We start from the raw sequence: 18,550 nt of genomic DNA, 5'->3' as shown, positions 1-18,550 counted from the left end.
GCCTGCTTCTCCCTCTGTCTGTGTCTCTGCCCCTCTCTCTCTGTGTCTATGAATAAATAAATAAAATGTTTAAAAAAAAAAAAAAAAGAACAACCAGGGGCACCTGGGTAGCTCAGTTAAGTATCTGCCTTCAGTGGGGAGTCTGCTTCTCCCTTCCCTCTGCCTTTCCCCCTGCTCACGCACACATGCTCTCTCAAATAAATAAAATATTAAAAAAAAATAAAACCAACAACCAATCAAAGGACCTCGGCTTTGCCACCTTCTCTCCATATGGCTGCAAGCAGGTCATCTGGTAGACGCCTGGTCTAGAACACGCAACTGTCATCAGCCTCACCAAATCTCTCAGCCTTGCCTGGGTCCAGCACCCAGACGGCACCCAGATGTGCTGTTAGTTATCGAGCCCCTGGCAATGAATGCGAATGACTTTGGAAGCATCCCATCCTGTATTGGAGCCTGTTCTCTCTTCCATCTCCCTCCCAAGGAAAGGATAACTCCCAACCCCCTAGGAAAAGCACAACTACACAAGCTGAACCCTGAATGTATGTTCACTGTTTCTGAGTTGATCCCTCCCTGGACTTCATGCCCGGATGACCTGGTCACCAACCCCCCACCTCAACCCAGAGTCAGAGGAGACAAGTACAGAATGATTAAGAATGGAGGCCATTCCCCCACCCAGTGCTGGAAGCGGTCACTTTATTGGTTGGAAAAGGAAGAAGCTGCGCTCAGCTCTGGAGCGAGTGTACAGGCCAGAAAGACAAGAGGACGGCGGGCCTGGAGCCGAGCTGGAGCCAGTCAGGGCTGGACAGAAACTTCCACTCCCCCACTCCTTGGGCTATGGTGGCTGGAGCTGGAGGAAGAAAATCATAAAATACATCAGTGACAATATCCAAAATACCAGCCAAGAGGACCTGGAGCTTAAATTCTGGACCAGAGCTCTTCTACTCTCCCCTTTCCAACACATACACAGCAGAGCCCCCGGGCTCTGCAGGTCCTAGACTCACCTCTTCTGCTTCTGATCATCCGGGTCATACCTGGGTAATCACAGTCCAAGTGACCGCTGGGGCCTTCCTGAGGGACCATCGTCATTTATCTCCCTACAAGTCCCTCTACCACCAGGAAGCTCCACCACCACCACCCCCGCCCCGCCCCAGTCCTTAGGTTAAGCTGGGATTTGCTGGTCAAGGAGATCTCATTTTATAAGCACGGTAATTGCAGCTTCGGGAGGTAAAGACTAGTTAAGTGTCAGAGCTGAAATCTGAACCTGGGTCTTCCTGGCCACGAAGTCCGGCAATGCTGCCGGCACGTGGGAGCCAAGGGGTGGCTGGCATCACTGGGGAGCTCCGGGCCCTCGGGAGAACGTGGCTGCCGCTCAAGCACCAAAAGGACACCTCGAAATGCAATCACAGGATCTTGGGCACATTCTCCCCTCTTCTCATCTGTGCAATCCTGGGTCCCGCCAGAGACCTGTCAGCCCCTGGCTGAGGGCTTATCAAGGTAGCCCACGATCAACAATGAGATTTCAATCAGAGGACACTTCCGGGGTCCTGCTCCTCCTGTACGTCACCCCTCTACTGACCTTCCAGTCATCCTTGAGGATGGGCCCAGGGTCATCAATGCCTCTGTGAAGCCTGCTTTCTCCCCACACTGGTTTTCCACCCTCCCACCCTCTTACCCCATAAGGTTTTTCCTCCTCTGTTTCCACAGCACCCAGTCCTTCCCTCACTGCAGCACTGAAGACTGGCCCTGGGAGTGTCCCTCCGTCCATCCACCTTAGCCAGGGGGCTGTAAGCTCTGTGAGGAAGGGCAGTGTTCACCTTCAGTCCCAGCACCTGACACAGAGACCACGGCACAACCGGATCTCCCAATGGGCCAATCAAACATGTGCTTTGTATCTTGTATTTCTTACTTACTCACACTTACTCTAGGACTTGGTATTGCTTTATTTTTAGTTGTAGGTAGGGGAAGAGAGGCTCTGCAATCCTTTCCTTGCAGGGTCAGAACTACCAGAGGTGGCCAAACATAGCCCCAGCCCGCCACTGAGCAAGAGCTCATCACACATCAAATACATATTTGACACCTGCCAAGTGTATCCTGAAAAGCCAAGTTTTTGGGGAAATTAAAGATCAGTCTTCAGCCTCCCACTGGCCACATGCAAAGAGCTTCCCTCCCACCCTTACCCCCTCTAGGCACTGTCCACTATCCCCTCTCTCAGGACACAGCTGCTCCTCCAACTGTTGGCTTTCTGAGTGCATGATATGGAAACAGGGAGGATCTTCTCTTTCCCTCACAGCCCAATTCATCAGCAAGTACCATCCCATCTACCTCCACATATATGCCCCAAACAGTCACTTACCTCCCCTGGTCTGTCATCTCCCAGCTGGTTTCCTGCTTCTGCCACTGCCCCTGTATAGTCTATTCTCCACCCAGCAGCCAGAGCAATCCTTCTCAAATCTAAGCCAGAGCATGTCCATTTCCACAGGGGCGACATCTCGGGGTCGAGACCAAAGTCCTATAACGACCTACCAGGCCCCTAAGAAGCTGCTAAACTTATCCCTGACCTTCCACCTTCCTCTTCCTGTGCTCTCCTGGCTCCCTTTCAGCCTCCTGGCTTTTCCTGAAACACCAGGGATGCTCCTGCTTTTGTACCTGCCGCCTTCACCTGTAACCTCCCCCCCACCCCCACCGGCTACAGCTATCTTCATGGCCCCCGCCCTCAAGTTCTGGCAAGTCTTTGTTCAAATGCTGCTTTCTGGGTAGGGCCCTCCCTGAGTGTCCCTAAAAACAAAAAATAACAACACAGAAACCCTGCTTCCTGCCCACCCCACCTCACCCCCACTCACCCCACTGCCCCCCTCCCCGGCACTCCCATTCCCCTTCTGTTTCCTTTTTCTCCATGGCACTTTTCTCTCTCAAACATTCTACAGAAAACACTTGCTTGTTTACTTTTCTTTATTATCCATTAGCACATAAATTCCATCAGAGAGGATTTTTTGTCTGATTTGCTCACTCATGGATCCTCTTCCGTACCCAGAGCAGTGCATGGCGCATGATAGATGCTCAACTGATACTCACTGAGTGCAAGAAAGCAAAGAAATGGACAGATAGTGAAGAGAAGTATGTTTGCCCAGGCCCTCCTTTTCAATCACCTTTACATCTAGACATCAGTGTGCTGTCCCCCCCGCCCCGACACACACACACACACACACAACTTACCTCAGAAGATGGGAGTGACACAGGACACCTTCCCGCAACCATTGTAGCAGCATTTTAACAGGCCTGGACAGTGACTGTCCACCTGGCACTGGTCCTGACAGAGGCCGAGCTGGGGGAAGTCAGTGTTCACCTGGGGGCAGGAACCCTGCTTTTCTGGGGAGAAAAAGGAACAAGAGAAAGTGGGCAGAGGGGATGCCGGGAGATGAACACTGGTCCACAACATGACCTCCCATCCCCCTCCCCCTGTGTCACAAACCAGACAGCTGCCTTCTGGCATTGATCTCAGGGCACTTAGGAAGACCACCCGCAAACCCCTCCACTTCCTGCTCCCTCCATCCTTGATTTTGGAACCATCCAACACCAGGCTGCTGGTAAGAAGTAAAATCAAGACCTGAGCCCAGTCTGTGACCATTTACAAACACACACACACCCTAAGCACCACTTCCTGGGTCAAGGAGAAAGAAGCTGGGCTCAATTCCCGGAAGCCCCAAGAGCAAGCCCAGCCAAAGGTCAAACACAGGTACAGAACTGGCTGATCAGCTGCAGAGGATAGGAGTGGCTGACTCCTTAGCACAAAGAAATCCATTCCTCTGAAAAGGGCAGGAGGTCTAGATACTGGGCTTCCCTAGGACAAAAAAGGAATCGGGAGCAGTTTACTGACAAAACACGCCACAGCGGATAGAGGGTCTACTCTCCACAGAGACATTTCCCATGTGTTATTTCATTTAGCCCCCATGTCAGTCCCACAAAGTTTGGGATTATCATTCCCATTTTGCCAACAGGAAAGGAGAAGTTCTGAGACATAAAGCAACTTGCTCAGGACCACACAGCTGGCAGATGGCAGAACTAAGATTCTAGCTCAGGAGGCCGTCTGGCCCGTTGCTCTTCCTGCTTCAGTCCGTCCATCTGAGACAAAGGAACAGCAAAGTCTGCCCCTAACAGTAGGCACGCCTTCTGTCCCCTCCACCCCACTCATCTGTGTTTGTCTGCCTCTCGCTTTCTCTCTCAACCCTCACCTCTCCCTCTGGTCCTCCTCTCCCTGCTCCAGATTAGAGGCCTCCAGACCCAGCAGCTGCCCCTGACGGGTCAATCTTCCCTCTACCCTCCCAGCTCCAGTCTCCTAAGTCTGAGGTCTCTAATTACAAACTGTCCCAGCCCCTACTAGAAATAACGGAAAGGGAAAAAAATCACAGCTGGGCGAGGGCGGCTGTATTTTGGATAAAGACCAGTAATCACAACAGCTTGGTGCCCCAGGTCATATCCCTACTTCCGGTCCTCAGTTTTTCCCTCTGAAAAATGAGAAGCTTGGATTTCTTGTTGCCTAAGGCCACTCCCTGTTCTGATGAGGTCCCTGCAGCCTAGTGGAGACAGTGAGCTCTAGCAAGGACCTTTGCGGATCACCAGGGCTTTCGCATAGCTCTCTCTCTCTCTCTCTCTCTCTCCATCCTTAGTGGAAGAGATTGTTTTAAATAGGAGGAAGAGGGTAGGGGTGCTCAGGGAAGTGATCCTGATTTCCTCCAAACCAGCCTTCCAGAAGTGGCAAAAGTTGAACCCCCTCGCTAGGACTCCTGCCGAGCCACGGAGCGGCGGAGCGACCCTGGACAAGTCTGCCGCTCACCACCACATCTTCAGGATGGGCTGGGCGCTCTCCTTAATGCGTAAAGTCTCTTTCTGTCTGGACAGAGGAATCCGGGGAGTCTTGCTAGGCCAGACGCTCCAAGTCCTTCCCCCAGAGCTGGGGGAGGGGGGAGGGGGGGCGCAGGGGAGGGACTCCGAGAGGGCTGAGCGCCCCAGTTCTCACGACCCAGCCCACTGGCCAGCCCGGGTCTTGGCTGCGGCTCCAACCGGCCGGGGAGGAAACTGAGAACCGGGTGCCTTGACCTCCGGGAACACGGTCCCAGCTGGTGCTTGCCCGGAAGCCCGTCACGCACCAGGGAATGGAATCCAGCCAGGGGTGGGGGGACCTCCCTTCCCCCTCCTGGCTGAGCTTTAGCGCCGCCTTTGTCTCCCCGAGGCCCCGCGAGGAGGCACAGGGCGGATCTGGTTCCATCCGCCTCGACTCTACAGGGGTCCCCGGGGGGGGGCTCCCCTCTCCCCCGATCTCGGCGCTCTGCCTCCTCCAGCCCACCGCGCCCTTCCCCGCCCCGCGCCGGACGCCCCAGGGTTACCGTTGGGCAGGTGACAAATGGTGGCGCAGCCGGCCTGGCAGCACTTGAGGTTGTCTGCGCATTGGGCGTCCGAGACGCACTCCTGTGTACAGTTCAGGTCCGCCTGTAGCTGGGGGCACACGCCGGTCTTCTCCACTTCTCCGCCTGGGAGGTGCACGGTCAGGGGGGCGCGGAGCCCGAGTCTGGGAAGACGCCCACCTCCTGCTCCCAGGGCCCCAGAACGCAAGCTCCAAGGATTCTTGGTCTCTGGCTCTAGGCGCCCCCCTCACAGTCTTCAGGGAGCCCCACCTCCAGGCCTGGGGACCCTAATAAGTGTAAGTACGGGGGTCCCCTAACTCTCATCCTTAGAGCCCTCAATCCTTAAGGGGCCCCCAGACAGCTGAGCATCTTAGGAGCTTCCTATGCCTAGGCAAGGGTGCCCCACCGGCCACTAAGTCTCCACCTTCATCACAGAGCCTCTGCCCCAAATTTCAGCCTTCAGTGGTCTCCCCCACCTCCAGCACATAGGACCCCACATCTAAGCTCCAGGGGTCACTACCTTCAGGAACCAGGGAATCATCAAAATTTAGTTCTCATGGGTTTCCCCACTTCCGCCCCAGGAATCCCCATTTCTCCAGCTCCCGGAGAGGCTACGTGCGCCTCGGCCCAGGCCCGGTCCTAGCGCTCGGGGAGAGGCCGCTCTGGCGCCAGGGCTCTCCCCGCCCCGCTCACCTGGGACCCGGGGGAGGCCGAGCAGCAGCAGGCCCAGGAGCAGGGCGCCGGCCAGAGGACCGGGGCGGCAGGCAGGCATGGTGCTGTGCGGGCCGGGTGCGGTGTGAGCCGCTGCCGCCGCCGGATGCGGGGATTTAACCGCGCGCGAGGGCGGGGGCGTGGGGTAGGGGTGGGGCCGCCCTCGCGGCGGGGGGTGGGCGCAGCGGCCACCGCGGGCGGGCTGCCACCTCACGCCATTTCACAATTCCCCGGGATCAGGTGTCATTCTTGGCCCCGGTGGGAACCAGGAACCTGAGCAGCTTCCAGGGCCTGGCGCAGCTCGACCAGCTGCAGTCAGACCCTTGTCCACTCCCCTCTCCCTCCTCCCTGCTGGGGCCTTCGCGCAGGGCTGTCGGGGCGGTGGCTGGCGGCCCGGTCGGGCCCAGGACTCCTGGGTCTCCCTATAATGCCACGGGAGGGCAGGGCAGGGCCCTCAGGGAGGCAAATCGAACCTGGGGATTAAGTGGTTGGATTTGCAGCAGCCAGATCACTGTGCCCATCTCTGTTGAAGGATTCATGATGCAGATCTAGTGAGGTGATACAGAGCATATAGTAGGGGCTACAGAAATATCATTAATAAATGAACCCATTCCACGGAAGACATTGAGTCCCATGAAGGTGAAACAACTATTAATTAACAGACTCAAGACATTTTGAATGTGTGTTTCTCCTCCCTCTTTCTTCTCTTCTTTTCTCTCTCTCTCTCTCTCTCTCTCTCTATCTCTCTCTTTCCCCTACCAATACTGTCTCAGGGCTGCCTGTGCCAGGCTCTGTGCTCATGGCCTCCTGGCGTCTCATGGCTTTTCCCAGCAAACCTATGAATAAGGAGTTCCTATTTCCATCAGCTGTAAATGCCAGATGAATAGGATGTTCAGAAGTCTAGAGGCTTCCCCCAAGGTCCCATGCCAAGCTCTAGAGACAAGGTTTTGAACCCACACCTCTTCCCTCCAAGCTCTTGTTTTTCCCCCATTCCATCATAAATATTCACTAGGTGCCTACTACATGACACGTTATGGGGCAAGACAATTGGTGTAGAGAAAGCAATTAAAGGAGCCATCTGGCACTGACTGTGGGGTGGTAGGGTCTGGGTGTGACTCCCATCTTCATTATTTCCCAGCTGCAGAACCTTGAATGAATTACTTCTCCATTCTGAGCTTCCATCCTGCCATGTACAAAGATGTTGATAAAGTAAGAATTCAGAGGGAACATGAATGCAATGTTCCTGCCGTGGAGTAGCTGAGTACTCACTGACGGCTAGATCCACATGACTGGCATAGGAGCTCCAGCCCTGACACCTAGCAGGGAGTAGATAAACAGCTGTGAGTGCTTGATAAAGGGTGTCTAGACCAAGGAATCTGATAAGTATATAGCCAAGCCTTAGAATCCAGGCTGGAAAATACCCAAAGAGTTACCCAGGGCATTAGACAAGACCCTTCCTGCTCCAACAATCTGCGATTCTGTAAGCCCCTTTGCTGCTGGAGGCTAGAGGCATCTGGGGCACTGACAATTGGAACGACTGGTGAGCAGGGCTTTGGTGACATGAGTGTATCAGGCCACTGTCTCCGCAGATGACTCTTGGTAAAAGAGTCATCTCTTTTACCTCCCCCAGGGGCACCTGAGTGGTTCAGTGGGTTAAGTGTCTGCTTTCTGCTCAAGGTCATGATCCTAGGGTCCTGAGACGAGCTCCGCATTGGGCGCCCTGCTCAGTGGGGAGCTAGCTTCTCCCCCTGTCCTTCTCCCTCTCTTATGCTCTCTGTATATCTCTCTCCCTCAAATAAATAAATGAAATCTTAAGAAAAAAAAAAAGAATGCCTTCCTCAACTTCCCATGCCCCTCCTGGGGAAGAGAGGGGTGCCATAGTTGGGAAGGGCAAGGGCTGTTTATTCTAAGCTCAGAGAACAGTCAACAACAATAAGGCAGGAGCCAGGTAGGGGACAGCAGTTGGCACACTCACTCAGTCTAGGGCATGCACGGGGCACCTGGTGGCTCAGTGATTGAGCATCTGCCTTCAGTCTAGGGCATGCAGAGGACATTTTGATGAGCCGCCGATTTTAGCCTTTGGACCCAATTGGGTACTGGACATTCCGTCTTGGGCACAGCTTCCGGGACCTACCCAGCTCCCAGGCAGGGAAACTGCCCAGCCACACCCCTCCCCAACAGTCCTAGGTTCCCAGCTGGTTGGCCCTCTCTTCTGGCAGGAGTACGGATTAGTTTGAGGCTGAGGGGGTGGGGTGCTGCAGAAGATGGAGAAGTTTCCTCTGTCAATGGCCGAAGGCATGAAAAGACGTTTCACTTTTGTGATGCTAGGCTCTGTGCAGGAATATTCATATATTTTCCCTTCTCCTTATAGAAGGTAAAAAGGGCAGAGGCTTTAGAACCAAACACACTCAGGTCTAGATCAGAGGTTGGCACTTCCTGGTGTTAAGTAACAAAAGTTAAACCAAGCACACATTAAAGATCTAATTGGGTTTATTAATGGATTCATGAATCAGGGAGCATCTCATCTAGCAGGTGAGGGGGGGTGCCAAAGGGCTACAGAAAAGCAAAGAGTTGTAAAAGCAGTGAAGGAGCAGAAAAAAGGGAAATTATTAACAAAGAATCTTTTGTTTTAGGCCAGGTCACTCTCCCCAGAGGAACAGAAGGGGTCTATCAGTAAATTTCCTAGCAATGACCAGGAAGTCCCCATGTTGACTGGAAAAAACGTTATACTTGTAGGGGGTTGAGACTACAGTTAGGTTAGGTATTAAGTCTTGGTTTACTGACTTAGGGTCTGAATCTAAGTGACTTGGGGACTGTGGTTTTATTATTAACAATTACTCCCTTGACCAGACTCTCAGCTGATTTTGATTACTCAAAACTTAAGGTATTAGCATCACTCTCAGCTCTGCCCTATAGTGCTTGCAGCTCCTGTTGCTCCCCTGTGGTATTCATAGGTCCTGATGTTTTGCTTTATCACTATGATATTCACAGGTTATGACTTCAGCTTCACAAATGGTCATTTTCTTCGTTCCTTTTGTTGACGTTTCAGTCTTGGGGAGATCATTTGCTTGACGGTTAGTGTCTATGAACACGCATGTAAAGCTTTTGAGAGACTATAACACAGCAGGAAGGTTATTATGATTATTATAAACAGGATAATTCCCAATATTTGGAGTGTACTTTGAAGCCATGATCCAAACCAATCAAAGTTAAATAAGTCAAAGAAAGACCTCCCACTGAAGGAATCACTCCTTTAAGCCAAGAGGCTTGCTCAATGAGTTTATGTAACTCAATTTTGATTTCCGTAGAAGTGTTAATTCAGGTGTAGCAGGTGGTGTTGGCCACAGCAGATACCTTCTGGTTCAGCTAAAAGATAATCAAGGGCTATTTTATTATTGAGAACAACTTTGGCTAGAGAGTCTAAGGATCTTTCTTGGGCAGCTATTGCTTTAACAGCAGATTTTGCAACAATTTCAAGAATTAAGAAATTCCTGATCACTACCTCATTTACATTTATCATCAACCAGAGATGTAGGAACCTGCCAAAAGGAGTGAGTCCTGAATTGTGAAAGCCTCCTGATAGGTGCTTTTTAACTCACAATGTAAATATAGGTAACGTCTTATTTTGCCTCTGAAAAGTTAGGGTCACAGTTAGATTTTCTCCTGGCCTGAAATAAAAAGTTGTTTTAAAATCTAGACGTAAACCCCATTAGCAGTGGCCTGGGAGATACAGATGAGAGTGTTGTTTTCCAGGCCAATGCCAGGGGGAAGGGAAGGGAAAGGAAAGGAATAGGAGGGGAGGGGAGGGGAGGGGAGGGGAGAGGAGGGGAGAGGAGAGAGTGTCATGTCTAGTTAAAGTATGATTGCCATCAGGGAAATACTAATCAAAACCACAATGAGATACCACCTCACACCAGTGAGAATGGGGAAAATTAAGAAGGCAGGAAACAACAAATGTTGGAGAGGATGTGGAGAAAGGGGAACCCTCTTGCAATGTTGGTGGGAATGTGAACTGGTGCAGCCACTCTGGAAAACTGTGTGGAGGTTCCTCAAAGAGTTAAAAATAGATCGGCCCTACGACCCAGCAGTTGCACTGCTGGGGATTTACCCCAAAGATACAGATGCAGTGAAACACCGGGACACCTGGACCCTGATGTTTCTAGCAGCAATGTCCACAATAGCCAAACTGTGGAAGGAGCCTCGGTGTCCATCAAAAGACGAATGGATAAAGAAGATGTGGTCTATGTATACAATGGGATATTACTCAGCCATTAGAAACGACAAATACCCACACTTTGCTTCAACGTGGATGGAACTGGAGGGTATTATGCTGAGTGAAATAAGTCAATCGGAGAAGGACAAACATTATATGGTCTCATTCATTTGGGGAATATAAAAAATAGTGAAAGGGAATAAAGGGGAAAGGAGAAAAAATGAGTGGGAAATATCAGAAAGGGAGACAGAACATGAGAGACTCCTAACTCTGGGAAACGAACAAGGGGTGGTGGAAAGGCAGGTGGGCAGGGGGTAGGGGGTGACTGGGTGATGGGTACTGAGGGGGGCACTGATGGGATGAGCACTGGGTGTTATGCTATATGTTGGCAAATTGAACTCCAATAAAAAAAAAAAAGTATTAAGTCGGTCAGTCATCTTGGTGGAAGCAGTCTACCTAGAACTCAGCTACTTTTCTTCCTTGTCAACCTGACATGGAGGTGTCCAGCATCTGTACAGGATCAGATAGCAGGTGGAGCCTCCTTTAGCTGTGTGGTGTGTACCCAAGGCTCAATACCTTTTAGTTTTGCAGCAGTGTTAGTCATCAAAAACACTTGGTAGGGTCCTTTCCAACAGGACTCCAAGACTGTCTTCCTCTGATGACATTTCTAACATTTTTTTAAAGATTTATTTTTTAATTTATTTGAAAGAGAGAGAGCACAAGTGGAGGGGAGGGGCAGAGGGAGAAGCAAACTCCCCGCTGTGCAGGGAGCCCGACATGGAGCTCCATCCCAGGACCCTGGGATCATGACCTGAGCTGAAGGCAGACACTTAACTAGCTGAGCCACCCAGACACCCCTCTGATGACGTTTCTAGAAGGCCCAGTCAGCGGGCTTTATTTGGAATGTGATCAACAGGTTCCTTTGAATTAATATCTGGGAAGGCTTCTTTAATCTTTGATGACAGGCTTGAGCATAAGCCTTTAGGAGCTTACAGTAGCTGGGTGTACTAGCATGAGACCAGGCATTAGCAGAAGGGTGTACACTGATGGAATTCCAAGAAGTCTGCAAGATTTTCATGAAGCATTGTATGATTTGTCCAGCAAAGTGGGAGTTTCAATCACTGGAGATTATAGAAGGTATATCCCAAATGTGAAACACATTTTTAACAGTTTTATCTCCACACTGAGAGGGCATCAGCCTTGCACCAGCGAAAAGTTCCAACCCCCCCAGAAAACATATAAGCAAAAACAAAAACATATTGGAAACCCATCCTTGATGGCAGTTAAAAAAAATCCAGTTGCAGGTGTTCCTAGTGTCCAGAGGAAGGAGATCTGAGACAAAAAGTTTTTCCAGGATATGGACCCGACAAGTCAGACATTGTTGGTAGACTTTTTTTTTTTTTCTTGCTATATTACAGAATTCTCTCCACTAATGTTCATTTATAAGTTGAGTCATCTTACATGCCCTCTGGTGGGTAAAGGAATGCAAACACCAACAAATGGGGTTTGTCAAAGAGCCGGGAAGAACCAAGCCATTGTCTTGGTTTCCCTGTAGCCCTGTTTGTTTAATTTACAGCCATTTTTATACACCTCAATTTCTCTGCTTGAGGAGCTGAGTGTTGCCATGTTACTAGGACATCAGGATAGCAAAGGTCTGGCAATGAGGGGCCATTATTGTAGAAGCAGAATGGACTTTACCCACATGTGCCACAATCTTACAAATACAACATAAAGAAAGCTTAGTGTGACTTCTTATTTGACAATGTTCCCCATGCAATTGGACATGGCAAATAAGCCTCATTAGTTTAGTCAATGTTTTGAAATGTTCGAGGTCGAAAAGACTTAAGCATACCAAAAGTCTAAAATAAAAAATTGTCCTTTTAACAGAAAGAAAACCAAATTCTAATGTTGCACCAGCTTACTTTTTATATAGAAACACTCATTCTAGAAGAAATCGTGTGAAAGATACAAATACGTCACCAGTAAGTAAAACAAATAAAGCCAACCAAACAAACCTCCCAAACCCCACCTTATTTGTTCCAATCTTAGGGAGTCCTGACCACACGTAGAATTCCTTCCCAAAGGGGGCGCCAAGGTGGCTCAGTTGGTTAGGTGGCCAACTCTTGATTTTGGCTCAAGTCATAATCTCAGGGTCCTGGGATAGAGCCCTGCCTGGGGCTCGTGCTCAGTGGGGAGTCTGCTTGAGGATTCTCTCTGCCCCTCCCCCTACTTGTGTGCTCTCATACTCTCTCTCTCTCAATAAATAAATCTTAAAAAAAAAAAAAAATTCTTCCCCAAAGATGTTTTTTTCCATGAAACTTCTACAACTTTTCTTTTTCACATTCAGATGTTGTCCTCAGTTTTTCCTCTTTAAGTAACCACCCCTGGGGCACCTGGGTGGCTCAGTCCCTTGAAAGTCTGACTCTTGATTTCTGCTCAGGTCATGATCTCACAGTCATGAGGGTGAGCTCTGCACTGGACTGGGTGTGGAACCTGCTTAAGATTCTCCCTCTCTGACTCCTAACTCTGGGAAACGAACAAGGGGTGGTGGAAAGGGAGGTGGGCAGGGGGTGGGGGTGACTGTGTGACGGGCACTGAGGGGGGCACTTGATGGGATGAGCACTGGGTGTTATGCTATATGTTGGCAAATCCCTCTCCCTCTGATCCTCCCTCTCTTCCTCCCTATCTTTTTCTAAATAAATAAACAAATAACGAACCACGCTCATTTTAGGACAAGATTACTTTCTTTTCCCTCAGCAAAAATGTATTTCTGTTCCTCATAGTTTCTCTTTTTTTACCAAAAACACATCTTACTTTCTTGCATAGTTATTTCCCTTATTAGAATTTTTACCTCTTAAAAACCTTGATTTCTACTGAAAGCTAATAAGTAAGCAATTGTGACTTGTTACACCGGCATTCTCAAGGTTGGTAAATTGAAAAATGTATTTCATAATTCTTAGAAACACACATGTTTACTAACAGACCCAACTTTATCTTTACTTTCTCTGCAATAAGAAAGTCAAAAGTAAATAAACCTATGTTCAGTTATTAATGTTGCAGTATTTTTATCTTATTTGGAAACGATCTACATATTTAATGAATTTAACTTATTACTTAACCTAACTCAGCAAAACTTTAAGGTGTTAGGTTACCAAAAAGAGTTGGGCGATGATTTAAAGTTTACCTAAAAATTGTTTTATTTACACCTATTTAATTTACTTGTTATTAACAATTATGCTTAAACTACCCATAAAAAACTTTATGACATAAAAGTCAGTCATTCTTCCAAGCTACTTTAAAAAAAAAATTTTTTTTAATGGCAGAACAGAGATCATATCAACTTATTTAACTGAAGTAAATCCAGGCAGAATAAAAGTTTTAATTTTAATACTGATAACCTGAAGACATGTCTATTTTTAAAGTTTATTTATTTTTTTAAATAATCTCTACAACCAATGTGAGGCTCAAACTCAGACCCCAAGATCAAGAGTCACATGGTCCTCTGACCAAGCCAGCCAGGCTCTCCAAAACATGTCTATTTCAATTAAACAAACAATTGAATGTTTTCCCAGAATAGGTGAACTTGAAAAAAAATTGGGGGTTAGTTTCTATCTTTCTGAGTGTGTTAGAATGCCCAAGTGCTTACTTTCAAACCTAGTAAATAGGGCTCTTTTACAAATTAATCGTAGCAGGACTGCCCAGAAGTAGAACAGTTTCTCATCACATTTACAACATACACATAAGCACACAGATGTAAAGAACTTATAGCCACTAATACTCTTGAAGAAGATTTTTGAAATTTGTATTTGTCCCTAGAATTAATCTTAAGGAGGCTATAGAAGAGTTTGAGCACCAGAGCCCTAAAAGGACTTTGCATTTTAAAGAAGCCTCTACCCCTACCCCCACCCCACCCCCTTCACCCCTTTCTTTTCCTTTCCTCTCAGCTGATTGCGGGTTGTGTTCACATTTAAAAGATATGATAAGATGTACAACTTTAAGAGACAGAGAAAGAATGCAAATTTTTCTAAGAAAGACTTTGGCTTTGGGACGCCTGGGTGGCTCAGTGATTGAGTGTCTGACTTTGGCTCAGGGAGTGATCCCAGTTCAGGAGGAGTCCCACATTGGGCTCCCTGTGGGAAGCCTGCTTCTCCCTCTGCCTATGTCTCTGCTTCTCTCTCTCTCTCTCTCTCTCTCTCATGAATAAATAAAGTCTTAAAAAAAAAGACTTTGGCTTTTTAAAGCTAGTAATTTACAAGCTGTTTAGGATAACTAGGGAAAGTTTAGGGATTGGTAAAGGAAGAGGTGAACTTTAAACGTGTCTCCAGAGCTTCATTTCCTGTTTTGTAAAGATTTGTAAAATGTGGAAAATTGCTTTCAATTCCTCAAAGAATTGCTTTGTCGCTTCAGTGTCCTCACTGGTTAATCCACCTCTCCAATTCCTTTATCCTCAACTTACTTCTTTCCATTGGAGTATGTAGTTGTAATATTAAATATCTCTGGCAGTGTTGGATAAGCCTCCTTGCGGCTTGTAGAGGGTACAAAAAACACTAACCTTCTCAAAATCCAAAGTTGCTCCCAGTGAGAGCCAAGAGAAAGAACCAACCTCCCGCATGTCCCAGGCAGGCAGAAAGTCCAGCCCAGTGACAAGGATGTGTTGTGAGAAGACAGTGGCTATCTCTGGGAGAAGAAGGATCAATAACCAATGGGATTTGGAAAGGAAGAGACAACGTGAAATTTTATTGTTCTCTCCACCTGGCACTACAGAGATTCAGAAGAAATTATTCTGGTAAGGATTTGCACCCTTTGTGGCTCCTGCCAATTTTTCCAGGCTCCATTCCACAAGCTCTGGTGTTTATGGGTTTCCCTTTGGCTGTTTAAGGGAATAATGTAGCAATTTATTAGAGAATCCCTTAGTTCTGACAACTCTACAGGTAGTTATGGGGTTGGGCGCAGTTTGTAAGTCCATTAACTTGGTGGAATTTTTTAAGGGTGAGTCTTTTCAGAGTGGAAAACCCATTCAGAGAGAGGATTAGTAGCATGAATGCTAGCTCAAAAGACAGCAGAGGGGAACAAGGAGTTACATCAATCTTACAGGCATTTGTCTTAGGTACCTCTTCCATCTGTAATTTCCTTTTTTTTTAAGATTTTATTTATTTATTCATGAGAGACACAGGGAGAGAGGCAGAGACACAGGCAGAGGGAGAAGCAGGCTCCCTGCGGGAAGCCTGATACAGAACTTGATTCCAGGACTCTGGGATCACAACCTGAGTCAAAGGCAGACACTCAACCACTGAGCAACCCAGGCATCTCCTGTAATTCTTTATTAGCCTTTTGCAATGCATCTCTTTGTGAAACTATTGGGAATTTTGAAAGGTTTTGGAGGCTTCTGCTTGCCAATTAAAAAAGGTATCCCATTTTAATTTGGGAACCCTTGCTTTTGAGGGCACTTCTTAAATGATCTTACCTAATTGGGACATTCTCCATAATGGCCATTGTGTTTCTAGGTTGTTAATTCCTCTGAGGGCAGGCAGCAGTTTGGTAGGACCCTGACCCCAAATGGAGCAAAGCCACATTTCTGTCCAGCCATATCTAACTGTAAATGGGGTATAACTCACATTTCTTTCTGGCTTTTTTTTTGGGGGGGGGTGCCTGATCTGGTAGTTACCAAGCCAAGTTCCTCAGGACAAAGCAAGCTTTGTAAGATTTTGCCATTTTTGCTAGATATCTCTAACTTCCGGAGTATAGTTCTTAAAAATAAAATAGGCAGGTGTGCTGGAAGGTGGCATGTTTGACTCTAGAATTTAAAGATCCCATTAGAAAGGAGGGGAACTGAGTAGGAAAAATTAGAGAGGGAAACAAACCATGAGAGATTCCTAACTCTGGGAGACAAAGGGTTGTGGAAAGGGAGGTGTGTGGGGGGTGTTGGGGTAAGTGGGTGACGGGCACTGAGGAGGGAACTAGATGGGATGAGCACTGGGTGTTATACTCTATGTTGGCAAATTGAACTTAAATGAAAACAAATGAAAAAAAAAAAAGAAATACTGCCTATGGGGGGAAAAAAAACTTCTAATTTAACTCCTTAAAACAAATAAATTGAATTAAATTAAATTAAAAATAAAGATCCCATTAGCTAAGCCTTTGGGTTTCTAGGAGCTGAACTAATACCTAAAAGGGATGTGCCGAGGGGTTGGGGGTTATGTGTGTTTTACAATATACCTCATTGCCCAGAAATTTTCCTGAAGTTGAGAGGTAACCTAGTGTCTACTGAACCCATTCTGTGACCAACGTATTCTACCACCAAGTCTTTTTGAGGTGGTGAGCACTCTACCAGGCTTTAAATGCTCCACCAGTACCCACCAATTTCTTTCTGTTCTTTTTCCTTTTCTCTCTCTTTCTTTCTTCCTTTCTTTGTGATTCTTTGGCTTCTGAGATACGCCTTAACAATAGCCTTAATCTGCACAAAACAAGACGAACAAATGTACACCTTAATGTACCAGCAGTAACCAAGAGGTGTTAGTGTCCTGGCCCACAAGAGGTCACTTGCTATTTCTCCCAATCTCACCTGCTCCAATCATGAGCATGTTGGCCCCGCCTTTCATGTGTTCCACCATTCTCCATGTGCAACTACATATGGGTGCTCCAGTGGACATCTCCAACCAAGCTATCAGCCAACAGCCAGCCTCAGATGCCAGGGAGCCACTGTGGACATCTGTCCCAGGCAAGCCTTCAAACGACTGCAGCCTTGGCCACCATCTGACCTCAGAAAGAACCCAAGCGAGAACTATTCAATTCAGCTGATCCAAGTCAACCTACAGGACCATGAGAATTAATAGTAAATTGTTTTAAGCTGCTAAGTTTTGGGATGGTTCATTACACACCAATAGATGACCAGAACAGCGGCAAGATGAATATGATATCCGCTCTCATGAAGCCTACTCTCTAGGGAAAAAAAATAAGCAAATAAATTAGTAAATGGAAAATATTATTGCCGAAGTGGATAAATGCTATAAAGAAAATGAAGCAAAGTCATGTAATTATAGGTTGGGGTTGGGGGAAACCAGAGATAGGCTCTCTGAGCACGTGACATTTGAAGTGATACCAGAGGGCACCTGGGTGCCTCAGTTGGTTAAGTGTCTGCCTCTGGCTCAGGTCATGGTAACGGGGTCCTGGTCCTTCTTTTTTTTTTTTTATTTCAAGATACTTTATTTTCAAAACAGGTCACAACACTAAGCTTTTGGCCCATTCTGCCAACGTACAAGCTACAAACGCTTGCTCAGCAGCTGAGGGGCACTCCTTAGTAGCATGTTTGAAAATTGAATAAAAATCCATATAAAACAAATATTCAAATAGTTTCCATAGGAACACAGATAAGTGACCCCATCTCCTAGTCTTCCATACTGTTGCATTCATGCCAACCCTACTTACAGACATCTCAAAACTAGCAGTAATTAAGTTAAACGGTCCCCTCAAAACCCACAATTCAAGCTAAACTCGAAGTTAACAGCTACAGGAGTGGCACCTACACGTTAATGCTAGCTGAAGCACAGGCAGCGGGGGGACGTTTCATCCCGCTCTCCCAAGCACAGGACACTGGCAGAGTGCTGACGTCTTGCTCCTCTACTTCGGGCGGGAAGTACTGCATGGGGCTCTCTGCTCAGCAAGAAGTCTGCTTCTCGTGTCTGCAATAGCCAAACTGTGGAAGGAGCCTCGGTGTCCATCAAAAGATGAAGATGTGGTTTATGTATACAATGGAATATTACTCAGCCATTAGAAACGACAAATACCCACCATTTGCTTCTACGTGGATGGAACTGGAGGGTATTATGCTGACTGAAATAAGTCAATCGGAGAAGGACAAACATTATATGGTCTCATTCATTTGGGGAATATAAAAAATAGTGAAAGCGATTATAGGGGAAAAGAGAGAAAATGAGTGAAAATATCAGTGAGGATGACAGAACATGAGAGACACCTAACTCTGGGAAATGAACAAGGGGTAGTGGAAAGGCAGGTGGGCAGGGGGTGGGGGTGACTGGGTGACGGGCACTGAGGGGGGCACTTGATGGGATGAGCACTGGATGATATGCTATATGTTGGCAAATTGAACTCCAATTAAAAAAAAAAAAGTCTGCTTCTCCTTCTCCCTCTGCCTCTCCTCCCTGCTCATTCTCTCTCTCTCTCTTAAAGAAATAAATAAAATATTTTTTTAAAATGAAGTGATACCTGA

The 18,550-nt window shown here is 47.5% G+C and overlaps 1 protein-coding gene and 1 long non-coding RNA gene across 5 annotated transcripts; one reads left to right on the top strand and one right to left on the bottom strand.

Annotated features, from left to right (window-relative positions):
- Window positions 1-676: 676 nt before the first annotated feature.
- Window positions 677-6,252, bottom strand: WFDC2 (WAP four-disulfide core domain 2). Of its 4 annotated transcripts, none has more exons than XM_072801213.1 (4): window positions 6,093-6,252; window positions 5,382-5,525; window positions 3,214-3,366; window positions 677-847 (listed from the first exon to the last, which is right to left on the bottom strand). In XM_072801213.1, exons 1-3 carry the CDS (start codon window positions 6,169-6,171, stop codon window positions 3,215-3,217), a joined length of 375 nt encoding a protein of 124 aa, XP_072657314.1. In that variant the 5' UTR covers window positions 6,172-6,252; the 3' UTR covers window positions 677-847; window position 3,214. The 4 variants fall into 4 exon arrangements, with proteins under 4 accessions (XP_072657314.1, XP_072657312.1, XP_072657315.1 ...); XM_072801211.1 differs by having other exon boundaries at window positions 5,382-5,582; window positions 6,093-6,217; XM_072801214.1 differs by lacking the exon at window positions 677-847 and adding an exon at window positions 2,932-3,071.
- Window positions 5,114-17,747, top strand: LOC140618527 (uncharacterized). Its single transcript, XR_012018632.1, has 2 exons — window positions 5,114-5,695; window positions 14,943-17,747. It is a non-coding gene; the product is annotated as an uncharacterized lncRNA (long non-coding RNA).
- The last annotated feature ends 803 nt before the right edge of the window (window positions 17,748-18,550 follow it).

This window comes from Canis lupus, chromosome 26 (assembly GCF_048164855.1).
Source record: "Canis lupus baileyi chromosome 26, mCanLup2.hap1, whole genome shotgun sequence".
Lineage (NCBI taxonomy): Eukaryota > Metazoa > Chordata > Mammalia > Carnivora > Canidae > Canis > Canis lupus.
The sequence above is the reverse complement of the archived record's forward strand: the minus strand, read 5'-3'. Positions and strand labels throughout refer to the sequence as shown.

Coding starts and splice junctions, on each gene's coding strand:
- WFDC2 (XM_072801212.1), bottom strand. CDS start 6,171: ATGCCTGCCTGCCGCCCCGGTCCTCTGGCCGGCGCCCTGCTCCTGGGC. Junction 5,583..6,092: donor CGGCCTCCCCCGGGTCCCAG/GTGAGCGGGGCG, acceptor CCCTGGGAGCAG/GAGGTGGGCGTCTTCCCAGA. Junction 3,367..5,381: donor CATTTGTCACCTGCCCAACG/GTAACCCTGGGG, acceptor TTTTCTCCCCAG/AAAAGCAGGGTTCCTGCCCC.